We start from the raw sequence: 25,138 nt of genomic DNA, 5'->3' as shown, positions 1-25,138 counted from the left end.
TAAAGTATCCCCTTGCTGTACCTGCCCATTCTCAGGTTTAGTGTCCTGTGTAGTTTCAGCAGCAGCAAACTCCCGTAAGTTCTCAGGTTCAAAGTCTTGAATTTCTTCCACAGGAATTGCTTCCAGCTCATGCTCAGGACTAAGACTTAGACTTTCCCCTGGAAAGTCTGAACTATTTGATTTCTTCAGACTGTCAGGCGTTGGGCCCTGTGTCTCTTCTCCAAGGGATACTTCCATCACCTGCCCTAGCATGGAGAAAAGGGGTGTGCTCCTTGCAGAAGCAACCTGGTAACGATAGCATCAGCTCTGGCAGGGACAGATTACAGACACCTGAGACCTCCTCCTAGCAAGTAAATAAAACAATAAACCCTTCTGTTTTAAAGTAGTTGTATTTTAAAATGCTAAATTAGCTATCTCTTACTCTGTTCATGAGCAATATCTATTAAAGATTAGATTTAATTTTACCTGAAGGAATTATTTTTAAAGCAGTTTCTGGGTAACAAATAACACAGTGGGTCCTATGAGAAGCAAGCTCTAGGCATTGCAGTGGCAACACAGAGACAAAACTGATGCCAGTCATGCAGGTTTATTGATACCTGTGTGCTCTGAGGAGTGTTTTTTTAGCAGTAAGTAACCAGCGCTAGAGTTTAAAGTAATCCCAAAACTGGGTCAGGAACAGAACTGAGAACAAACTTCTTCCATTGTGCAAGTAGCCGGAGAGCACAGAGAGCAGAGGGGAAGGAAATGCCTCCCTCGTACCAAAGTCTGCCGAGTGTAATGGGACCAGCAACAGCATTGGAGCTCTCACACTCATACATAAATAACACAAACAAGAGTTATCCAGTTTGTGTTCAATTTAGTGTTACATCAAACATGAGATGCTGGAGCAGGAATTTGCTAATTAGATTTATCCAGTTTAAGTAGAAGATGATGCAAGATTCTGCTAAGGGGATTGCCAATTTAAAGTGTAAGACCAAATACATAATATTAGAAAAGAAGAATGAAAAGGGCAAATGGAAAGGACAAAGGGGAAAATGTCACTACATCTTCAGTCAATTGGATGTACTTAATTAACATCTTACTGAGCTACCTGAATTGCAGTAAAAATGGCTATCATTTGAATCTCTAGGGAAAAAAAAAAAAAAAAGAAAAGAAAAGGAAAAAAAAAAGACCGTTTTGTCACAACTGTCTAGCTAAAAGCATATATTAAAATATATTAAAAACAGATTACATAAATGAGCTGTCTATAAAAGTATTGATGGAAGCTTAATAGTCAGGATTGTCAGTTTATTAATAATATTGTTAATAGAGCTCAAATATTTTTCCTGTAGGATTAATTAGAAGAGGAAGCATCTGGTATCATGTTAAACAATGCACAAAGACTAACAATTAATAAAATAAGACACTGCAATTTGTTTTTTATTGCTTAAAATGCAAATAAAACAATAGGCTAACATGGGTTAAATTTTAGCAAGTCCATGATTACTTCTTTGAATCATCATGCATGTCTCATTGCCTTTCATGAATTGTCCAGACAGTTAAAAATCTGAGATCTATTCTTTTTTATCTGCAAAGACCAAGGCACAATGCCACATGGACTTGTAAACAGTGATGGCATCAAAACATACTTTTGGTGATTTGTCCCATATCTAGAAACAGACACTTATGATATTAACTTCTGACATTGGCAAGAAAATTAAAACTCCTCATTCACTTCCTATTCAAGGTGTTTTGTTGTTGTTGTTGTTTGCTGTTTTTTCCATATCTAGTTTTGCTTACTTTTGGAAACAACTGGGAACAATTTGGAAAACAAAGTACAGATTTCTGCATGATATAGTAGATCTATTACATCTTGATCTCAGCAAAGAGAGAACATTTTACTTTGTTAGAGAGTTTGGTTTCCTTTAACTTAAGGTAGAAACAAAAGCATAAATTTAAAAACATCATGACTAGAGCCAGTCTGCATATCTAAGAAGCAAACAACAACAACAAAAAAAGGAAAAATACAAAAGGAAAAGCAATGAAATATTTTTAACTTTAACAATCATCTTTAGAAAGTAGTGGTAGCCTTTGTTAGACTACCATGACAGTCAGTGTCCTTAAACAGGAGCAGAAACTGCCTATCATCCCCCAGGCTGAATCAATAAAAGAACTAGCATAAGCCTGGAATGATGAAAAGGGGAAAAAAAGCCAAAAAAAAAAAGCAAAAAAAAAGAAAAAAAAAAAAGCACGTGCCTCCAGAATTAAATAAACATAAAGTTTATTTCAATATCATTAATACACTCAATAGTCTGTGAATAGGTGTATGCTCACACATAAATAATAAAATTGGCAGTTAAAGAAACAGGTGGACAACACAACATGGTACAGCACCAGCAAGGGGAAGCCCACTGACGGACAACGTTTAAAGCCCGATGTAGAATGATTGGACAGTACTGCTAAATAAAACCAAAATGTTTCAGATTATTTTGAATAACACATTTATTTATTAATCAAGAAATTATTTGCAATGCATAAGATTTCAGATGTAAAGATTTTGAATGATGGATGCTTATTGTTCTGCTGCTATCACAGTAATAACTATATTCTAAGTCATAAGCCCCAATGGCTGAAAACATTATGAAATAGATCTCAAAAAGAAAGTGTAATAGTAGAAAGTAATAGTTTGCCAATCACTGCCTCTACATCTCCCCCATTTGACTGAATGCTTGCTCAAAGCCCACACAGGACTGCGACCACAGCCATTGCATGGCAGGAGCTACCTCTGCTCCAAGGGGGCACGGGCCTTTCCGCCAAGACGTTGTAGTGCTCTTCAGTGGTTATCAAGTCTGCATTTCATCAAGATCAGGGAAAGTCACTCTCCAGAATACAAAACCAAGCAGTTTTTCCAATACTCTCCTACAACTTCTGTGCCAGGGCAGTATTTCAGAATCTCTGATATAAATAATTCAAACATATGTGGGGAAAAAAAAAAAAAAAAAGATACTAAGTCATTTGTGAGGGCAGCAAGTTGCGTCTTCAAGGCATTTTTCCCCTCAAAATAATCCATTACGTACAGCCCAGATGACAGCTCCAAGAGGGGAAAATGGCTGTTACAAATTGTGCCTCTTTAGTGCTTAAATTTCCGAGCAGATAAGGATATTAAATACTGTCAGCTGTTCAAGCACTTCACATTTTTCCCTCCCTTCCTGCCCATGCACCACAATAGAAAGGGTCATATATAAAAGGGACGCCCTGCTCCCGCTCACACAGCGGATACTACAGCCTGACACTTATGCCTTGCCCATATGCTGACAGAGGCTGTGAAGAAAAAATCACTGCTGTTTGCTTTTCAAGATAAAAAACAAAACACAGCATACATTTGCTTTGCTTGGACAACTGTCCACAGCTCATTCTTCACAGAGCTGGCCCCACACATCAAAGAAATCACAAGGAGATGCATTTCCTCAATGTTTGAGATTCTCACCCCCAAATAACCTTCTCTTCCACCATTTATTTCCACTCGCTCACTGCTCAAGGACAAGGCACCTTTCCAAGACCTTCACCAGATCCCAGGGGAAAGAAGGGCCCACGTGGGACACCAGGAGCTGCTCAGGGTTCTGCTCCCCTCCTTGTCCTCACTCCCTGCCCACTCATGGCTGCTGCTCCTCACCTTCTTCATGCTGCCTGGTATAGCAGCTGTTGAGATTCTCCCCAAACCCAGTAAATCGTGAGACGAGTCCTGGCTCTGAAGCACTTGTCTCAGCACCTCACCAACTTATCATCATGTTCTGGCTCCCTCTAATTATTCTTCCAACTTCCCTTGCTCCTAAACGTCTGCCTCATGTAGGGCCTCAACCAAAGCTGCTTCAAGATCAAAGGATATTCAGTTCACATTTTAATCACTTATGTAATATACAGTGTTTTTTTTAATTATTATTTTTTGTTAAAGGATAAAAAAGGAAGTAAAAGGTCCAAGAAGATGTACTTTCAAAAAAAAAAATAATGAAAACAACCTATTGTAATTCATGTAAATATTTTAGAGAACAGTGAAAGTGTGTCCAACACATTCTAGAAAGATTATTTACTCTGTTTTATTGCCTGCAGCACATAGTGAATGTTGCTATTAAAAGTTAAAAAGAAAAAAGAAAAAAAGAGAGAAACTTCTACAGAAACTTAAAAACAGTGAAGCTAGGATAAAACTGCTTTTTTGAACATATGTTACAAACATACAGTTATTTGTTCTTACAGAGTTTATCTGGCTATTAATTTCAGCAAGATATAGTAAGGTATGTATCATTTTTACTGTAAATCTGATAGTATTTGGGACATGACATTCTGATAAAACTCCCATTTTACTGAGGAAAACCCTTACTAGAGTTTATCCACAGACCAACACTATGTCTTAAGTCACAAAAAAGAATAAAAGTTTGGACAAAATAATCAAAAAGAAAAAAAGGTGACTATTTTTGGCATTTATCATAAGAAATCCAGGCAGATAAGGAAGACTGACTACAGAGGAAATATCCAAGGTTGTCCATAGATCTCAGGTAACTTAATACATATTAATTATATGCACATTTGTTCATACAGTTTACCTGTTGCTCACTTGCTCATTTATGTTTCTATTGACATTGTCTATAGCAAAGACATGATAATACTATGCATTAGATTTGATTGCTTGTAGGCATAATCTGCAACCTAAACTGGAAGTCAAAATCTGAAGTTATAGGATGTTTAAGAAGTATTTCTTAAACTGGAGTGTCTGTGTCCAGTCCTGTACTTGCAATAAACAGAAAGTCCCTGGAATGCATACAATGTTGAACAGAGCAAATGTTGTTTACATGAGCCCAAAAAAAAAAAATCACTGCAGGTCAGGGAATATTGCCCTTCAGCAACTGTGGGGCAAATTCACACATCAGGTGCCCACCAGCCTGCCTGGAACTTTCAGGACAAGAGGTCTATTCTTATGTCCTCTAGAGAAAAAAAAAATAATCAAATAAGATGAATACACACACACATATATAAAAACACACACAAACTATGAATGACCTAAAAGAACTAAAGATCTTTACCTCAACTTACAGATACACCTCATCATACTATCCTCTTACAGGAGGAAAAAATAATTAAAAAAAAAAAAAAAGAAATGATGGAGGAAAAATTTAGCTCAGTTAAGAAAAAAATATTCTGAAAAGGACTACAGAGGAGAAGCTATTTACAACCAATGAGTTTACCTTATGTTGAAAACTGCTGATATTTTACCCCAGTCCAAATCATCATCCTTGGTATGTTTTTGTAACAATTTGGTTATCACAAAAGTTATCACTTGGAAAAGATACACAAATGCTGCAAACTAATATTCACCATGAAAAAAGCTACAGCAAACACCAAAGTTTTGCTCAAGACAGAGAGACTTCAAGTTCTTGCAGAGATAGGCTGCCCAGACCCAGGAAAAACAGGATGCTCCTAAACCTGGCCTAAACCTACCGTCTCTGAAGGGAGAGATTTGAATCCCAGTTATGGCCAAGTCTTTTCTTGTAGACTCTCCACTGATTTTGCTTCCTACTTTTTACTTGTTGTTTCTGCAGTAGGCACATTCCATTACAATTAATATTGGGAATGATTGTCTGCCAGGGTCCACATTAACTTCTGTTTTTCCTCACTTTCAGAATCTCTTATACTGCAAAAAAGAAAAACACCAGACTATATATAGATCATTCACTAGCTCTCTTTGTGGTTTTGGGGTGATTTTTTGGAGGGGGAGGGAAGCAGGGGAGACAGGAGACATTATACTCCAAGACAAAGTAGAAAGACATAGACAGCCAAACAAGAATAAAATTGAATCTAGTCCTCAAAATTTAAAAGTAGCTCACTAGCTATGCTATACATTAAAATTCTTGTCTAAATGAGAATTGTAAAACTACAGGGAAGCAAGGCTGTATGAGGTTTTCCATTTGTTTTATTATTCTGCATCACATTATAGACTACCTTTACATAAAATAAGAGCTTTAAAATAGTTTTAAAACCAATCTCTTGCTGAATCAGGTGGCTGTCACCAATTTCCAAGCTTTGTATTGAAAAAAGAAAGAAAAATATCACTGCTCAGAAAAACGCCAAGGTTGATATTAATGACAATGAATGGCATGAGTAACAGAATTAAAGTGCAGCCTTTTAAAACTCTTGATCCAAAGCTCCCTGAGGTCTGAGTTCCAAGACATCACTTTTTGGATTCTGTAAAGGAGTCCTTGCATTGTATTTTCATTTGTTAGAAAATTACACCTAGGATTGTTATATGTGGACCATGGTATTATCAATAAAGTAAAGCTCACCATGCAACATCTGAACAATAGGCTTTTTCACTGTAATGTTTCTTGGGAATTACAGTATTAGATTAATGAGATGTGCAAATGTTTTATCAACTCAATCTCCGGAGTCATGAGTCATTCCTAAATGCAGAACAGCAATAAAATTAAAAACAGCATATGTGCTGCTGTATTCTACACTCTGTAGGTAAAGACCATATGATTTCAATATAGTAGAACAGATGCAGAAAGGTCCCATAGAAATAAATAAGCTACATAGACACAGAAAACATTGTAGCAATGCGTGCTGAATCTGTACTCAAAGAGATAAAACTAATGCTAAACAGCTGCAGAAACATCAGCTGAGAAGAGAGCCTGACCATCAGATATAGGTATGAGCGAAAGAGACCATTCACAACCACCAACCACAGGCAGCCAAATGAGACAGCTGGTTTGCTGATGTTCCTCCTGTACCAGTCGACCAAAATTACCCTCTTCTGAAGCATAATTCAGAGCAGAAGACTAATTTAGGTAATACAAATCAACTTCTGGAGGAACTGGTCTTTCACCATGACTATCAAGCACAAGCAGGAATCCTGCTAGCTGGGGTGAGAGCTGAAGTGGCACTTTCTGCCTTGACTATTCCCAACAGCATCCACTGAAGACATACAAATTGTGATAAGCAACAGTGAGGTTTGACTTTGTACCAGGTACCTTTTCTCCTAGAAAAGCAAGATAAAAACAAGAAAAAAAAATGTTTAAAAGTCTAAAACAGGCTAGTACAAATTGTATCCTATCATTTCATGAAAAAAGCAAGCAAGTTGTTCAACGTGGATAATAATTAATAGACACTCTCTTAGATGGTAAGGACGTACCCTAAACAGAAGAAGCAACATTTATCCAAATGCTTCAGTCACCCTCATAAAGGTGAGTAGTCACAACCATAAAGGTGCCTAGAGACCTAACAAACTACAGACTGCTAGCAATAAGATAAATCATTTCTATCTAGAAATCCCTCACATACTCTATACAGTAATTGGACAATGTAAAATGTTTGTAGTCACAGTGGGAAAATTTCACTTCATTCAACCTAATATTCTTGGTCTTCTGCTCACAAAGGCTGGAATTAATCTCTGTATTGACACATTAACTTAATTTCCATTTCTGTTTCCAAAACTATGTTATACAAATCACCTGCTTACCTCACAATTTACAATGCTGTTTTTTTATTTTATTTTATTTATTTTATTTTATTTTATTTTATTTTATTTTATTTTATTTTATTTTATTTTATTTTATTTTATTTTATTTTATTTTATATTTTATTTTATTTTATTATTTTATTTTATTTTATTTTATTATTTTATATTTTTTTTTGGTCAAAACTCTCTTTCAAAACAGGATCTGATTTCTCCTTTTAGTAGATGGGGACACACATGCCAACAAGACAGATATAAATGTGTGGAACGCCCTTCAGCCTCAGAGAGTGGTCCATTCGCTGGCCAATCTCAGAACCTTCTGGAAGTACACAGCAGATTGTGTATGCTTTGCAAACTTCAGTTTCCTTCATGGGCACATGAGGATATTGTGATGGTGTCCACGCACACCTCTTCCTGCCTGTGTGCAAGTAAGGTGTACTCCAAACCCTGGGTTTTCCCACAACTGGGGTAAAACAAGATGGACTGAGGTGCCCCAAGTTCACAGAATCACAGAATCATGTAGGTTGGAAAAGATCTTCAAGATCACCAAGTCCAACCATCAGCCTGACCTACCGAGTCCAACCACTAAGCCATATCCCTCAGTGCCATGTCCACATGTCTTTTAAATCCCTCCTGGAATGACGACTCATCACTTCCTTGAGCAGCCCATTCCAATGCTTGACCATTGGAGAGTGATTCAGTTCTACTGGAAACCGAAGAGCTATTGTATTTCTAATTCTTGAGAGACCATTAAAATACCACTTTCACAGAGTATGTATCAATGCATAAAAAGTTAAACAGACTTGAAAGGAAGGTCTATTAGTACAACTAAGACCAAGTTACGGTCCTGTCCCATAGAATCATAGAAAGGCTTGTGTGGGAAGGGACCTTAAAGACGATTCAATTCCACCCCCCTGCCATGGGCAGGAATACCACCCGCTAGATCAGGTTGCCCTAATATTCTGCTTAACAGGCAGAACCACCTTGGTGAGATCTCTAAAATAAAGCCTTATGAAGAGTTAGAAGAGAAAAATCACAGAATGATGCTCTAAATAAACAGAGGTAAATGTTTGCCAGATTAAGTGTAAGATGCAGCTGCTTGACTTCAAGTATGTGTTCTGAATAGCCATGAATAATACTGTTCTTATAAATACAGTGAACATTTATAACACAAAAAAAAATAAAATCTTATGTATGCTGCCAGGAAAATCTGCCTAAAAACTTACTATTTAAGATTTGTGTAAGCTAGGAATGGGATTTCCCCAAGTCCAAAGCCATCTACCAACAGGCAATAACAGCAAAGGATTCAAAGTCTAAATGACAAATCAATGTTTCTCCTTCTCAAATGTGAAAATTGACCCAGAATCATACACTGACATATGCTGACAAATTTCGCATCGATGAAAAATTAAAACTACCTTGGAAACAGCAAAATTAATAATTTCATACAGCCAAGTTCTATCTATACTTGTAGATGGCCTGCAGAATCAACCGAACTGGTAAGCCTAAATGGGCTAGTATTTTGCAGCCCAAAAATTAGAAAAAAACAAGGAGATCAATGCCACCATCTGAACACCATGCTTCAGTCTTAAGCCAGCAGTGCAGTACAAATAGGTACAGCTCAAAGCAACCCCAGGGAAAACTCTAGAGAGGGGACCCACTCCTATTCCTGACAGGGGTCAATGAGGGAAGCTGTGTACTTTTTGCCTATCAGTTGTTTTGAGGAAGTGACAAAAACACAAATTAAGTAAAGATATGTCAAAGTTATGACATTTCAGACCCTACCTGTTCCTGTGGATGAACTTTTCCTCTTATTTAATCAAGCAAACACTGAAACAGAGTTTTTCATTATTATTAACACATCTTTCCGTTTCCCCTGGTGACTAGTAACTCAGCCAAATGTATCTCACCTGCAAGTGCTTCCACACGTCAGCAATGAAACTACCATAGCTAGAGTTAAAATCATGAGATGAAATACAAAAGGTACAGATATTTTTTTAAGTTACTGGTCTCCTTTTACCATTTCTGAAAGTAAGAACTGGTAGGATTTCTCCAAAGTGCAGTTGATGAATGCTGAAAATAAACCCTAGATTTAGCTGACCCTGCTTTGACAGAAAGTACAAGCTGTAGAATAACAAAAAGTGCATGACAACACATGCCAAAGGAGACCAAAGGATTTTCTGAGTATGGTGTAAGTATTTAGCTCCAGACTGACATGACGAATCTTGCCAAGGTAGAAAGCCAACTTCTGACAGAAAGAAGAATACCAGATTAAATGCCAAATTTTGAAGTGGTGTTAAATTGGATTTCACCACATTGACTGTCAAGCATATAATGGGGACCAAATTAAGTAAATTCTGAATTGCACTCTGAAGAGCAAAAATTTGCTGGAAGGATAAAAAATTAAAACACTTTAAGTGTTCATGATCAAATTATATGTAAAATTTCTAGAATTACCGATTTTTCTAAGTGCACAGCTCTGACAAATCCAGAATAAGTTTCCACATTTTAGAGAATTATAAATGCAAAAGTAACCATAGAGGTTTATTTTGTCACAAAAAGATTCAAACCCTTGGTCTGAGTTGATTGCTGTCTGCTTTTTCTTCTTTTGGAAGGAGTCAGTGTTTAAATTAAAAATCTTTCTCTTGGTAATATAATATAATTATTTATAGTATCAGTCTTTGAGATATGGGTTGTTCAGAAAGTATGCAAGAAGACAGATTGAAATAGGTAGGTGTATGTGAACTATCCCATTGTAATTTTATCTCATATCCATTGGATCGAGACGATGACAGTCTAGACACTTGAAGAAAGTTAACTGATTGCCAGAAATAAGGGATGGAAACCCTCTTAAGTGATGACCTAAAAGCAGACAACAAGGGCATTATTACTATCTTTTCTAAAATTACTATTTCCCTCTAGGAAACTGCCAAGTTCCAAGAAATTAAAAACCAAAAGTGGCCTGCCAGGGATACATGAGATAAGTATAGGAAGGATATATGAGAAAACTGTTAGATAATACATTCCTTTGTTCCTTTCCTTTGTTCATAGATCTTCAAACCAATCTGAAGGGCTTGAAAGAACTCTGCATTCATTCACCTGCCCAGACAAGACCACCACAGTGTCTTGAGCCTCTTGGTCAGTGCCACATCCATGAAGTTCACAAAACTTACTACACATTATGAACTCATGAAATTCATGAGTTAACGTGCGATCCGTAAATCAAACAGATTTGCAGAAACCTTAGATGTAAACTTTGAAAAGTATTTTTCTGATCATTCAAGAACCATCAGTTAACAAAACTTTAATAAATTATTTTAACTTAAGAAGCATCTGTCTTCAGAGTCTTACAAGAAATGTGACTGTGGCTTATATAAGTTAACAGGTGTTATTTGCATATAAGGGAAACTACATTTAGGATTTATAATACAGACAGTGTACAAAAATATGTTCTGCTTCTCAATCTTTTCTTATATATTTAAATTGTAGCTTAGATTATTCATTTTCAACTGTGCCACCAGAGATCCTATCTGTAAGTGGGAATAAAAGAATCTAGCCCCACTGGAAGAAAACTTACATTTCTTGGCTCTTTTTCAACACGGAACAACTCACATAATCTGTTCGTAAGGTTTCTACAGGATTTACAGTAGTTGTGTCTATTTGAGAGGCTATTAAAGCAGATACATTAAACTGGAAAAAAAATCTATAACATTTTATACTAGTTCTGGAAGACACTCAAGAAAGATGTATATATTGTTTTGAACTTTCTTGAAAGAGTCTCAAAGCTCTGAAATCCAACAGATGTGACATATTAGCAAGATTCCAATATTTCTCTGCAGAAAACATGGAAGTTATAAGAGAACCTGCAATTTACCTGAATATTTCTTTATACTGCAGAGAAAGTTAGTTTGAGGGAGGATAGAAACAACCCAAGTATCTTACTGTAAAAGCTTTTCCCAGCTAGAAAGACATTTCTTATGATAATCTCTAATAATAATAGTAATAGCTATGGGAGGCAGTCCCCAGATTTTCTGCAGGTCTCTTGACACAGCATTATAACCTTCAAGAAGTTTCTCTCTTCCAAATCCTCAGCAATATTTTACCTAGCAATGAAAATTCAAATTATTTTACACTGCATGCAGGCTTTCTAAAAGAAATAAATATCGCATGCAGGCTGAACAATGTGTAAAAGATATAAGTACCGTTTTAAGTAGCCTTTGCTTATGAACAATTAATCAAACAAGATCAGAAAAATCTTAAACCTTCAAGGATTAAGACATTTCCACAAAAAAAAAAAAAAAAAAAAACGCACACAGCACACTGCCAATTTTTCCAGACCACTTCCAATGAATCACAGCTTCCTAGGCCTTAAACCAAAGCTGTCTCTCTTCCTCTTGGCTGTGTCATCTGATTCAGAGGCTTTATCTCAAAAACACATTTTATCACCACACTTATTTATTATGTAAGGTGTTAACTCATTTTCTACATTCAGTTTGCAAAGTATAATGACATTTGAATTGGTCAAATCTGTTACCGTGCTTTCATTTCTTTGTCTTTTTGGTAACAGCAGCTTAAATACTGTTCACTTTTCGTGGAAAATAACAAGAACATAAAGACTTTGCAAATTTTACCCTTTGATATCTTCAAACTGCTGATGGACTTTGAGCAAATATTATAGCTTATAAGTATGGGAAATACAGACACAGCATTCTCACAGCATTCTCCTGAAGAAACTGACTGCTCATGGCTTGGACTGGCGTATGCTTCGTTGGGTTAAAAACTGGCTGGGTAGCCGGACCCAAGAGGTGTGGTGAATGGAGTTAAATCCAGCTGGAGGCTGGTCACTAGCGGAGTCCCCAAAGGCTCAGTACTAGGGCCAGTTCTCTGTAATATCTTTATCGATGATATGGATGAGGGGATCGAGTGCACCCTCAGTAAGTTTGCAGATGATACCATGTTAGGTGCATGTGTTGTTCTGCTCAAGGGTAGGAAGGCTCTGCAGGATGACCTGGATAGGCTGGACCGATGGGCTGAGGCCAACTGCATGAAATTCAACAAGACCAAGTTCCAGGCCCTGCACTTGGGGCACAAAAACCCCAAACAGTGCTACGGGTTGGGAGATGAGTGGTTAGAAAACTGCCTGACAGAGAAGGACCTGGGAGTATTGGTTGATAGTCAGCTGAATATGAGCCAGCAGTGTGCTCAGGTGGCCAAGAAGGCCAACAGCATCCTGACTTGTATCAGAAACAATGTGGTCAGCAGGACTAGGGAAGTGATTGTCCCCTGTACTTGGCTCTGGTGAGGCCGCACCTTGAGTACTGTGTTCAGTTTTGGGCCCCTCACTACAAGGACATTGAGGCCCTGGAGCATGTCCAGAGAAGGGCAACGAAGCTGGTGAGGGGTCTGGAGAACAAGTCTTACGAGGAGCGGCTGAGGGAGCTGGGGTTGTTTAGCCTGGAGAAGAGGAGGCTCAGGGGAGACCTCATCGCTCTCTATAGGTACCTTAAAGGAGGCTGTCGCGAGGTGGGGGTTGGTCTATTCTCCCACTTGCCTGGTGACAGGACGAGGGGGAATGGGCTAAAGTTGCGCCAGGGGAGGTTTGGGTTGGATATTAGGAAGAACTTCTTTACTGAAAGGGTTGTTAGGCATTGGAATGGGCTGCCCAGGGAAGTGGTTGAGTCACCATCCCTGGAGGTCTTTAAAAGACATTTAGATGTATAGCCTAGTGATATGGTTTAGTGGAGGACTCGTTAGTGTTAGGTCATGGGTTGGACTAGGTGATCTTGGAGGTCTCTTCCAACCTACATGATTCTGTGATTCTGTGAAATTTTATTTTATCATTTCACTTTGGCCTGTTATTGTAACAACACAAGCCACCTAGGAAAATGTTTTTCCATTTCAGTATAAATGGCATATGATGGATAAATTGTAATTAATGTTGGGAAGAGATGTGTAAAACCAACCGATTTCTGATTATGTTCTGTTATTAAACCTGGCAGTTTCCTCTGAAACTATTTCCAGAACAAGGCTGAAATAAGCTTTGATCTTTTCTTATTATAACCAAACATTTTCTTGACACACTACTGTTTTCAAAAGAATTTCTTCCTAATGTAAAAAAAAAAAAAGGCGGAAAAAAAGATTTGTTTTTCAGAGAGGTATGCATACAATAACATGTTTTTAGAAATGTAGTAAGGGGACATTACTGATATGTACCGTAATTTTAATAGTTTGTAGGAAAAAATAATGTCAACTAGCCACACTTCACTTTCTAGAGGAACAACGGTGTCTGCCTTCAGCTCAATGCCTCCAAAAGCAGCATGTGATATACAGACCTTTGAAAGCCAACTGATCAACAGTGACTTACAGCTGAATTTCTGTCACAAAAGACATAGCAATCTCCTTCAGCGTAGAACCAGAAGTCTAGTTTTCATGCTGTAATAGCCTTTCCAAATTTCACAAATATTTTCTGGTTCAATCTGCAAAATAACTGAAAATTCAGAAATACCACTGGAGACAATAAGAAGAAAGATATAAAAGCCAGATGCAGATACATTTCTCCCTTCACTTCACCCGTCACCCCTTCTTTCAGCTCCCTACTCATCTGCAAGAACCACTTCACTTTCCTACTCAAGGCTCGGTTATTCTATGAGTAAACCATTTGATGACAATCATTTATCACTTAGGAGGCTACCAGTTTATGTGAAGCTTAGAATTAACACTATGCATCCGAACAGAGATTGAACAACTCTGATATTCCACAAGATCGAATGTTAAGGAAGGGCAGCTTTCCAGTTTTTCATATACATAGGACAGCTTCAGGTCTTACTATTTTTCAAGCCAATCGTATTTGGGAACTAAAATATTACATGCCTAGCATTGAAAGGACATGCACTAATTGTGCACACGTGGATGTCATTCCTCAATTCAATGCCCAGGAAACCTTTTACTGTAAATTCATTTGAAGATTTACAGTTAATTTTAGCAGCAGTGGAACACAAAGCTTTTCTATGCAACTACTATTCCAGCAAAGAAAAGGCTGAGTGCGATCAGACGAAAAAAGCAACATTCAAATCTATAGAAACATATAATCAGTGTTGGAAGTACTGCCTGAATAAATAGGCCAGGAGAAGATAGCTCTCTGCTGCTACTGCCCATAAAACTGGCAACTTCGTGAGTAATTGGACAGAAATGGCACTTGTATACCTTGTAATGTACCTCCTTAGTGACGTATGAAACCAAACACTCCCGAGTTTGAGCAGGAATGCACTGGCATTGTGAAAGGCAAAAGACTCAGTAGATCCCTCTGGCTAATTGCAAAGTGCATTTCTTCACTCCCTGAGCCCCAACAGTGACTAGGAAGAGCTCTGCTCCTTGCTGAAGTGAATGTGAAGCAGCTTGCCGCACAGCAGCCAACCAGGGTTCATTTTTCCTTGAAACTGCTTGTATTTTGGAGTCTAAGCTGACATTTGCTTTACAGAAGGCCAAGCTGTTTCCTTGCGTTAAATATTTGTTCCCAGTCAAAACCATACAGCACAAACGCAAGTCTTGAAAATCAATGTAATATTTAAAATAACAAAAATAATTTCAAATTTACTTCTCTGTGAAAAGAATAAAGTCAGCATTTACATTTACTGCACATTTACATATAAGTATAAGCTTGAATTTTAAAAATGGTTTATAACACCTTATTTCTAAAAAAAAAAAAAAAATGAAGATGGTGTTAAAATATTTCTTTTTATCGTGCACTGCTCCATTAAAATAAATAAATAAATCAGAAAAACAACCCCAGAACAAATCCACTCCAACTGAATAGGCCTGTAAGAAGAAGTGACAAAATTTAACTTCATAACTTATTTTTGACAGGTTTTGCATTAAATATAATTAAACATATAGAGTGGAAATCTCATCCTATTGCAGATATTTTGTAAGTCTTTGCTTATTATAACTAGAAGACAGCTATGATAGCATATAATAGAACCTTACATCAAACCACAATGTTCGAAATTATTATTTCAAGTAAGACAATGCTGCACATGAGAACCAGAAACCACAGTGAATTTCCTGGGAGAAGCAGGGGACAAAATAAACAAAACACTTGATTCTTATTCAATCCTATTCCTAATTTTGTTCTTAACTCTTTACAACTGTGTAGTTTTTTCTCATAGCTCCTGCATCCAAAGGATCAACAAACAGAGGCAAGGAGGTTCTCAGAGCAGCTGTAAGGCTTTGGTACATTTAGGTCATGCAAAAATACACTCCAATTAATGTAAAACTGCAAAAGAGAGACAGCCAGAGACTAATCACCATTCATGAAGACATTTGGCCAAAAAAAAAAAAAGCCTTAAGAACACACCATTATGCTCAAGCCTTTCCCTATACAGTTCATTATGATGGAAGTCTCCAACTGTACATTCAGCAACGTTGCAAAGATGATGCAACTGTCTACCAGTTTGCCTAACTGCTTAAAACACCTCACATCTGCCTGAGCAGCCGTGCCCATGGCACAGAGGCAGCCCTGTCACCTGCAGAAATCTCACCTGCAGAAATCTCTGGGACACACAAGTCCTGTCATGTCCTTCAAATGTCTCGCTACAAAGGGATGCATGTGATGCTGCCAAACTTGGGTGCCAGCTGTGGTATACCCTGAGTAGACAGCAAAAAACATTTCTTCTCACCCTGGCATACACGGAGGAGAAGCACGGAGCCAGGAGGCATGCATAAGATGGCAGCAATTGGAGCACTGAAGACACAGACGTGAGAGCAGGTCCAATAGCTGCCACCCACACAGATGTCATCCCTCACCTCAAGCTCACATCTCCCCATGTCCTCTCACAGGGGGCCATATACATCCTCTCAGACGCCTCTGAACACTCCCTCATCACCTCAGCAATCTCAAAAGCAGCTCTGGCAATCATCTCAGCAGCCACCAAGTATAAGCCCCATCTTCAAAATTTCATCTTTCTCACTGCTGCTTGGAAAAGGATGTGTTGACTTCAGCTGTTTGCAAAGTAACATCAAACATGTATGTCAGTTCAAGGCTATAAAAAAGACTCCTAGCCTTCAGTTTTTAATAAAATATTATATTTAGTTGTTCTCCCCTGTAATTTTCTCATACCCTGCTATAAGAAGTATGGAAAGAGTAAACGGATGTATAAGAAGACTTTTTATGATGTCTTGCCTGTTTGTTTTGGTTAGAGGGTGTGTTTTTATGTATGTGTGTGTTTGTTGTTATTTTTTTTAAACACATGGCAGCAGTTTGATTTCTATTCTTAGTAACCATTTGAGGCAAAAAGGGCCCATGAAAGAATTGAAGGCCGCAGATGAACTTCCTTTCCGCTGGGTTTTTTCTCAGCCATCTCCCCTCCAGTCATGCATGCCAAAATCCCATGCTTTATAGGGGCATCTGTTCTATTCTCTCCAGGCCAAAAAAGGAGACTTTTCAAACCCTTACTACAGATGAGGAAATGTATAGCCCAATGAGCCTACTGCAGTTTTCCCATGTACACAGAGGACTACACAGAGTGCAGTTTCACAACTGCCACCAAAAGGCAAGTGCCTTCCTCCTCCCTCCCCACTTCCTTCCTCCAGCCACATACTCCCAATCTGTTCCTTTCCTCAAATCTTTCCTCCTACTACTCCCCGTCTAGCTACCTTTTACCACATGACAGAGGAAGTGATTTATCAGCCATGAATGAAACCCTAAATCAACAGCTGAACTGACATATTCTTATGAATCCCTACATTGCTCTAAATGCTTCACCCACTCTTCTTTTATCAACTTGGTATACTTCATATGACAAGAAATACATAAAATATACTCTCTTTCCTATACAAGCACTACTCTTAGAGACATTATCTAATTTAGTATCATAATAAATAGAGATTCACTGGATTTGACTAAAGACAGATTAATATTGCTTGACACAAAAAGCACATCACCCTGAAACAACACTGCCTGACCATGATTTATGGTCGCATTCCGGCCTTAACAGCGGAGCTTGCCAGCTCCCACTACTGCCAAAAGAAGAAAGCTGTACCAAAATCACACTCTATATACAAACCATGACTTAAGCTGGCTTTGTCCAAGTTCAATACATTCCCTTCAAAACCTTGTATTTCACAGTGAAAAACATAAGATCCTTCAATTCCATCAAATTTAAAACCCACAAAACAAAGGTTTTAATCTGTTTCAAATGAGCAGATGCTGTAGCATGTGTCATGTACAGCTTCAATGCAGCCACAATAGCAAGTACAGGCCACAGGCATCACTGGCATTGCCTTCAGTGAAATCAGTACAAATGAGACCAGAAACACGATGAACTTAACAAAATATTCCCAGACAGAAGCTTCAGAAATAAAAGATGATAAAATTAAGCAGAATAGTAGGTATATGTTTTCGTGTATTACAATCAGTGTTTGCACAATACCTCTAGAAATTTCTGACACACATCGTTTTGTTATGTATAAAAGCTAAAGGCAAGTCTGAAAAGCTCCTTTTTTCTCTACAAGCCAAACACATCTCATAATTAAAGGCACACAAAGACTGTAAGAATATATTTAATTGCAAATGAGCCTTTTTAAATTTAGATATTCTGGCTAGCCACAATCTTGTTCACACACAGTCTTCATGAAGCAAGAATAGTGCTAGCAGAGAAAGCACATGCAGTTTTTCAGCAGAAGATTGCTAGTCCTAGGCACTAACACCAAAGCTAATGCCTGTCCCCAGGCTGCACTACCTCTTTGTGGCTCAGCCTGTAAATGCACAGACTGGCAGGCTGCATGTACGAACTGAATACAACAGCTCTTCCACTCGCAAAAAGGAAAATCAAAGCTAAACTCTATATCTGGAAGAAAATCAATTAAAAGAACGGGAAGAAATTTCTGACACAGCCTGAATCTCTGGTGAACTCACGACTAAGAGGCTTGTTTATGAGCAAAACTAAGTCAATATTTTCCAATAGTTTTTCAGTGCAAATCTTAGTTTTACCATTCATAAAATTCAATAGGTAATTACACAGCTAGGCAAATGTCCTTAGAGGAAAGTAGCAGAATAATGAATTCCCTACATAATTATTTATAGCTGTGTTTTTGAGTGAACACAGTGTAACAGGCATCAAGCCAATATTTAAAGGCAAAAAAAAAAAAAAAAAAAAACAGATTTGTAAAACCTTAAATATTTCAGTAAGCAAGTCCGCAGTCTATTTCACAACCTAATCTGTCTTTGCAATACATAGAAATCCCAACAACTCAGACTGCCTCTGTGATTAATCATTAGGATTTAAAATAAAACCTTGACAAATACAGGTCCTAAAGTGCAACCACAAAATATGTAATGCTATCAGAACATGCAATTTGCTTGAAATAATGTTGCTGGGAAGTGCCACAGTGTTGTCTGCAAAATATTTTGTCTGATCTGTATTTTGAAAAACCCTTGGGAACAAAATCATTACCATGCATCAGTCAAAATGGCAGCAAGTACAGATCAGATTCAATTCAGTCTTTCATAGCTAACCCCAAGAACAAGCTGCTTATCACTCCAAAGCTCAGAAAAGATGATGAAAACTATATAACACAATGTTCTTTATCTCCCTAAAGACAACTGATTAAAGTTAGTTAGGAGCTGATTAAAGCATGGTGTGCAGCGAGGCTTCTCCTTTCCAAATACACTGCGTAATTGCCAATACGAGTTCACAACACGACACAAGGAAAAAAAAAAAAAACGCTTCCCTCCCTCTCCCTCTCCCTCTCTTGCTACTGAAAAGTCAAGCAGGAGCTGCTTGCAAGTGGAAGGAACGCCAAGTTGTTGTTATTTTCTTAAGCTCCAACTTCATAAATAACATTCTGGACGCAAAACTAAACAAATAATTCTGCTAATATTAACAGATTGGGATATAATCCAAAGCATTATCCTAAAACCTTATAGGTTTTCAGTATCACAAGAGAAAAATAGAAATAAAAATCTATAACAGATAAAATTCACAGTACAGATGAGATTCAATTGGATGGAACAGAACCATTTTTAAATTTGCTCTTGTTTCAATTTAATGCTTCTTTTATATATGGCTCTTCTCTATTTCAGTACTTTGAAAAACAAATTTAAATGGAAAAGATCATTGTGCATAGAGTTGTGCAGGGTGCATTTCATACTCCTTATACAACAGCAGGAATTTTCAAGCAATTTGAATAAAATGTCACTTTGTTCTTTGTCATTCAAATAAAACTAAGATGGCATAGTTTTTACTACATAGTATTTGGTATGCATTGCAGGAAAGTTGCCAGGTGCACATATTGGAGCCAGAGGTGCATATGTCTTTAAGGAAATAGTAAAATGTAAACACAATAAAGCTTTGTCAATGTAAGTAATAGACACTAACTCCCTTCCCTTGCAGCAGCTTTAACTTAAATGGCCAGTGCCTCCCTGGATTCAGATGACTGAATCCTATACACAACTTGTTCTTGCACAGCATCTCCACTGCCTTACACATACAGAACATTCTTTCAGGACGTAGACATACTTCTCTTCTCTCTTTCAGCACCATTTCCCATCAATTCCTGCAACAAGAATCTGCACGACTTTCCCAGCTCTCCCAGTTTAAGGCCAGATCAGCTAAAGAAGACGCAAAAACACCTTCCAGACATTCCTCCTTCTTTATGAGTAATGTAGACAGCCCTTAGCAATAGATGTTCAGGACAATCAGGATTCCTTCTTGACTGCAGAAGGGAGTATTTGTAGAGATGCATATAAAAGTTGCAGGACAAGTTCAAAGTAAATGTGAAAGGAGACAGGAAGTGAGGGGGAAGGAAAAAAGTGGAGGAAAAAAAGGCAGCAGTAGGCATCATGAGCACTGCTGAAACAAAGAGGTTGTGTGTAACCATGTATAGATCACAGCAACTGAAAAAAAAAAAAACAGCAAACACCTCTCCATGCAAAAAATGACTTTCCAGTTTTAAGGTAACACTAAAATAAAATAAAGTAAAATAAATGGATGCATGATTGATTCTGCTGGCTTGGGGTTTATTTTTCTGCTGCTTTTCTGCAACATTCACCCATCTCAGTAGAAACGGCAATTTCTTGCACTCACTTTTTCTCACAATTACATACATTTATAGCATGTAAAATATCCTCCAAGGAAGACAGACACACGGAGCAGGCAATATGCACCACTGAGAGAAGGACAGAGCAGCTGAGACAGCAGAATGTGACTGCACCTGGTGACTGGTGTCACATCTTCATTAATACCGGAGAAACGCAAGCTGTCCCAGGGGGACGATCAGAGCAGGTAAGCCTCTTGAAGATGCAATATAAGCTCTGAAATAAACTCTGTACCAGCAACTGTGAAGATGCATTTCTCCTATACATCTTCTTCAACTCAATCTCTACCTATACATCATTTACTAGGAATGTTTTGTATTTATATATATATATAAATATAATTTTTGGACAATGCATAATAACATATATTTATCTGTTAACATCCCTTCATTATCTTCAGTCACAATACCATCTCAATACTGAGCTTTGCTTCAGCAATCTATTAAATCTGATTTTTTCCTGAAGCTCATTTCACCCTTCAGTCATTTGTATTATATCACTTGTGTAACTACTGAACTTAGATTTACTTCAGGGAAATATATAAATCTCCTCTCTAAAAATCTGTACTTGACATAGTCATGGTCTACTTTCCCCTCGTAGCATTGGAAAAGATACAGACACTTTTAGACTGTAGCTCACCTACCCTGATTTGTAAGTTTGCTTTCAAAGATTTGATTAATCATGCCCCACACTCTATGGAGTCAGTCAGATCGCCAGAGTACAGGAATCCACCTCAACATCTATATGGAGTTTGATCATCCATCCTCCTTGCCCTGCTCCCATGAATGACAGCAAGAAGGGATATTTAAGACCAATTTCAGACCTCATTTAAGTAAACAAGAAAGGCAAAGAACTGTGTGCAGCTGGTGTAAAATAAACACTCGTAGTCTGCTAAAAATGTTCCAAGCTGAGCTCAACATTCATGAGGAGGCTAAGGAAAACAGCAATACAGATTTCCTTACAAAGAATGCTTGGGACAGGGAGATCTGCTGCCACTCCTAAATGCTACTTTGACTGCTTTTTTTTTTTTCAGAGTATTTTTAAACAGAACAAAATGCCATATATTAATAATTTATTGAACCAGGGTTTCTACCTTCATGTTTTTTATTGCCACTGATGAATTCTCATGACCAAGTAACATTTCAAACCTATGTCCAACAGACATTGAAATGTAATACGGACCTGCCTTTATCAAATCCACAGCCTATCACAAAACCTGCCAGCATGACTGCAGCAGGAAAAAGCAGAAATATTTTGTAAACAGAAGATGCGTACTGAAACAACCAGTGCAACAGCAGTGGAGTCACTGAATGTTTTGAGCTGGAGAAACACAGGAAGACAAGCCAGTGAGAGGTAAGTCTGGTGTTTCCTTATGGTAAAACCAAAAACTCTGCAATGAAACCTCCTGAATTCCAGAAACCCTCCAAAAAAGATGACAAAGTCTACGCTTGTAAAACTACAGCTTAAATCAGCAGGGCATGAAAACCTGTATTTCTCTTTGGACAGGCATAGTCAGAGTACCTTTCATGCTCTCCAGGTTCTTCTCCAACATAAGCATGCAGAAATTCAATCTCCTTCCATGCAAGCACAGCCTCAGTAGCACCAGTCTGCAGCCAAAGACCACACCAGGCTCTGGATGCCCTTCACTGCATTTTTCATCACCTCTGTTGACCTGCTTGATCTGTTCTCCAACCACCCACGCAGGTCTGGGTGGGTCCATGAGGCTCTGTGTGAGGGGGCACCCCAAACACACATGAGTGGGCACAGGCTATGGGAGCCTATAGCACCCCTCTATCCTCCACAGGCCTTTCAGCATCCTTACGATGGGCACAATGCTGCCAGGGATTTCTCCTCCAACCTATGTCTTAAAATAACACTGCGATGTGGGTGGAAATCATCAAAGTTAATACTGCCTTGCACAGCATTATTTTAAGCAGGAAATTCCTAGGACTGGTAGGGTTTTGATGCTTTCTCCCAAATGTTGCAACTTTAGGCGCTTCCATCAGACTCCACCTCCTCCTTCTCCAGCTTTAATCACCTGACAGCATTACAGAAACAAAAATAATAGAAATCTACTATACATGGAAATGAATAAGAAATAAAAAAAGTATTTTTCTGCCAAGATCAAAACAATAGCAACCAAATATTTTTCCTTGTCTTGGCAGAGACCTTTGCTATTTCTCAGGCTACAGTATCACTCTTTGATTTGACAATTTGTAAAAGAAAATTATTTGAACATTAACATCAGCAAGTCTTCCAGTCTAAGAAGCTGAAAAACACATACCTGGCGTACGAAACTGTTAGAGGTAGTGTCAGAAGATGTACTCCCATCTGAACCTTTAAATCGGTTTTTTCTTCTTGCCCCTTTACTGTAAGACTGTTAAAAGAAAAAAAAAAATAGACACGAGTTAGTTTATGTTACACAGACAGCTCTCAGTACAAGCATTATTGAAATCTGCTAGGCTAGCAGGGATTCAAATGATCAGCTTTGTGCCAATTAATAAGCACGCATTCAGTAACTGATGGGGCTACGTGCATAACACAACTAGATTTGGCCAATTGAGCCATGAATGTTTATTTTTCACATTCAGATTTGAAGGACCATTTATAGACTTGTATATTTGTCGTATTATTCACACAAGTCATAACGATTAAAAAACACAGTTTGCTTTGCAGCTAGCTTAAATACACAAACTAGGAAAGGTGATACTGGACCAGTCTCCAGTACATCACAGCTACGAGCCAGGTCAGCAGAGGGAACAGTAAACAGTGAGAAGTGACCAACACCTTGTTGATTCAAATACAATGTTACAACTGAGGAAGAACATATAATCAACTATTAAAAACAGTTGAAGTAAGGAAAAGTAGCAAAATAAATAAAGAAGGACAAAATATCTAACTAGAAAAAGGATAAATGTATAACTAAAAAGACATCAATTGTATCTACTAAGAAATCAAAAATACAAAGGGAGAAAGCAATTGTTGGCTGAAGTAAAAATTATTAAACTATGTTTCGGAAACACAGCAAATGGCTAACACACCCTCCCAAGTTATTTGTTCTGTGAGATGAGTGCAAACCATCAATAAATATTGTATAACAAATTAAAAAAAAACTTAAAACCATGCTATTTGCAAGCACTTATTTTTGGGATGACTGTAAACCATGTCATGACACCATCCTGAACCCTTCCCAGAGCATTCCCTCCAGGTAAAGCAAAATTCCAAAGATTGACTCTGCAAAACTACATTGAGATACACACCTTTGTATCTAGTCATGTTTCTTAAGTTCATCTAAACTTACAACAAAACCACATCTTGACTACTTCAAATATTATTTTCCTCAAGATTGATAAATGCAATTTTGTCTCACTCATCACTCTGCTGTAAAGGTCATTTTACTAATCCATCTCTGTAGATCACGTCTCCTGTCTTTAAATACCTCCCACAGTTCCCTGCAATAAATAGGGTCTTTATCTTCACTTTCAAGGTCTGCCTTGGCTTATTCCCAATCTTAGCTCTCATCTTGCATTCAGCACTGAACTTTCAAGTTGTACAATAAGTCAGGGAGAAAACAAAAACAAAAACAAAAATAACTACCAGCCTCCGTCACCTACACGCTAAATTTTCAATTAATTGATTCATATCTTCCCCCAGACTATCTCACAATTCTTCTCCCAAGAATAAAAATTCCTTTACAGAAATCTCATTGTTCTCCTTAAAACATAACAACAACAAAAAAGCCTCTTGATAAGAGTGTGCTAGTGTGCTGATACCTCCACAACAATATACTAGTTGTATTATTTATCCATTATTTATCCATTATTGTTTCCTAGAATTCAAGTCCATGAATCCCCATCCTGTTGCTGTCTTTGGCCCTAAGCTGCTGCTGTTGGTCCTGCATTTAGACACCATAAGAAAACTATGATCAGCTTATTGGCAAATGTGCCTATGAATGTATTACAACACAACACTCCTGGCAAGCTGGCCCTGAGACAGCAAACCCCGGGATAAAACTCTGCTTGGGTGCATCAAGCATGTTCTTCCCTGAGTTTGGGCAATCTTCAGAGCACCACGCTGAGTTTCAGGCATGAGTCCCATCAGTTTTCATAACAGGGAAGGATGGGTTCCTGCGCAGGCTTGGAGGCACACTTAATATCTCATTCTGGCAGATTTTTAAGATCACGACCTCAAGATCTGAGCTTTAACTCATAGCTAACACATGATAAATATGAGAGAATAATTTGGAGTCTAAAAGTAACTGGAGGATGACAAATAGCCACTACTAACTTAAGATCATTTTTCAAATCAATAAATGCAGATAACTTCTCTCCAAGAGATGCAACAGAACAATCTCAGGCTGTATCTGAACCGTTAATGTTGATTCTAGGAGACTTCAGAGCACTGGCTGAACTCTAGTATTTGATAATTATAATAATAATTAATAATAATATTAAAAAAAGAGAGGTTGTAGAATCTCTGTCCTTGGAGATCAGAAGCCATCTGAACAAGGTCCTGGGCAGTCTTGGTGTCCCTGCTTGAGCAGTGGGCTGAACCAGATGACC

The 25,138-nt window shown here is 37.9% G+C and overlaps 1 protein-coding gene across 13 annotated transcripts in view; it reads right to left on the bottom strand.

The window, feature by feature from the left end:
* Positions 1–25,138, bottom strand: part of CACNB2 (calcium voltage-gated channel auxiliary subunit beta 2) — a 243,918-nt gene that overhangs the window by 208,796 nt on the left and 9,984 nt on the right. For 5 of the 13 annotated variants that reach the window (XM_083824605.1, XM_083824603.1, XM_083824608.1 and 2 more), the window contains exon 2: positions 22,861–22,953. In XM_083824605.1, the coding sequence (XP_083680731.1) occupies positions 22,861–22,953 (93 nt within the window). Of the gene's footprint in view, positions 1–21; positions 13,008–22,860; positions 22,954–25,138 lie in introns of those variants that run through there. The other 8 variants (XM_083824592.1, XM_083824593.1, XM_083824595.1 and 5 more) reach the window with 3 other exon arrangements.

The sequence above is a fragment of the Anser anser genome (genome assembly GCF_964211835.1).
Source record: "Anser anser genome assembly, chromosome: 2".
NCBI classification, from domain to species: Eukaryota; Metazoa; Chordata; class Aves; order Anseriformes; family Anatidae; genus Anser; species Anser anser.
This window is presented reverse-complemented; position numbering and strand designations above follow the sequence as displayed.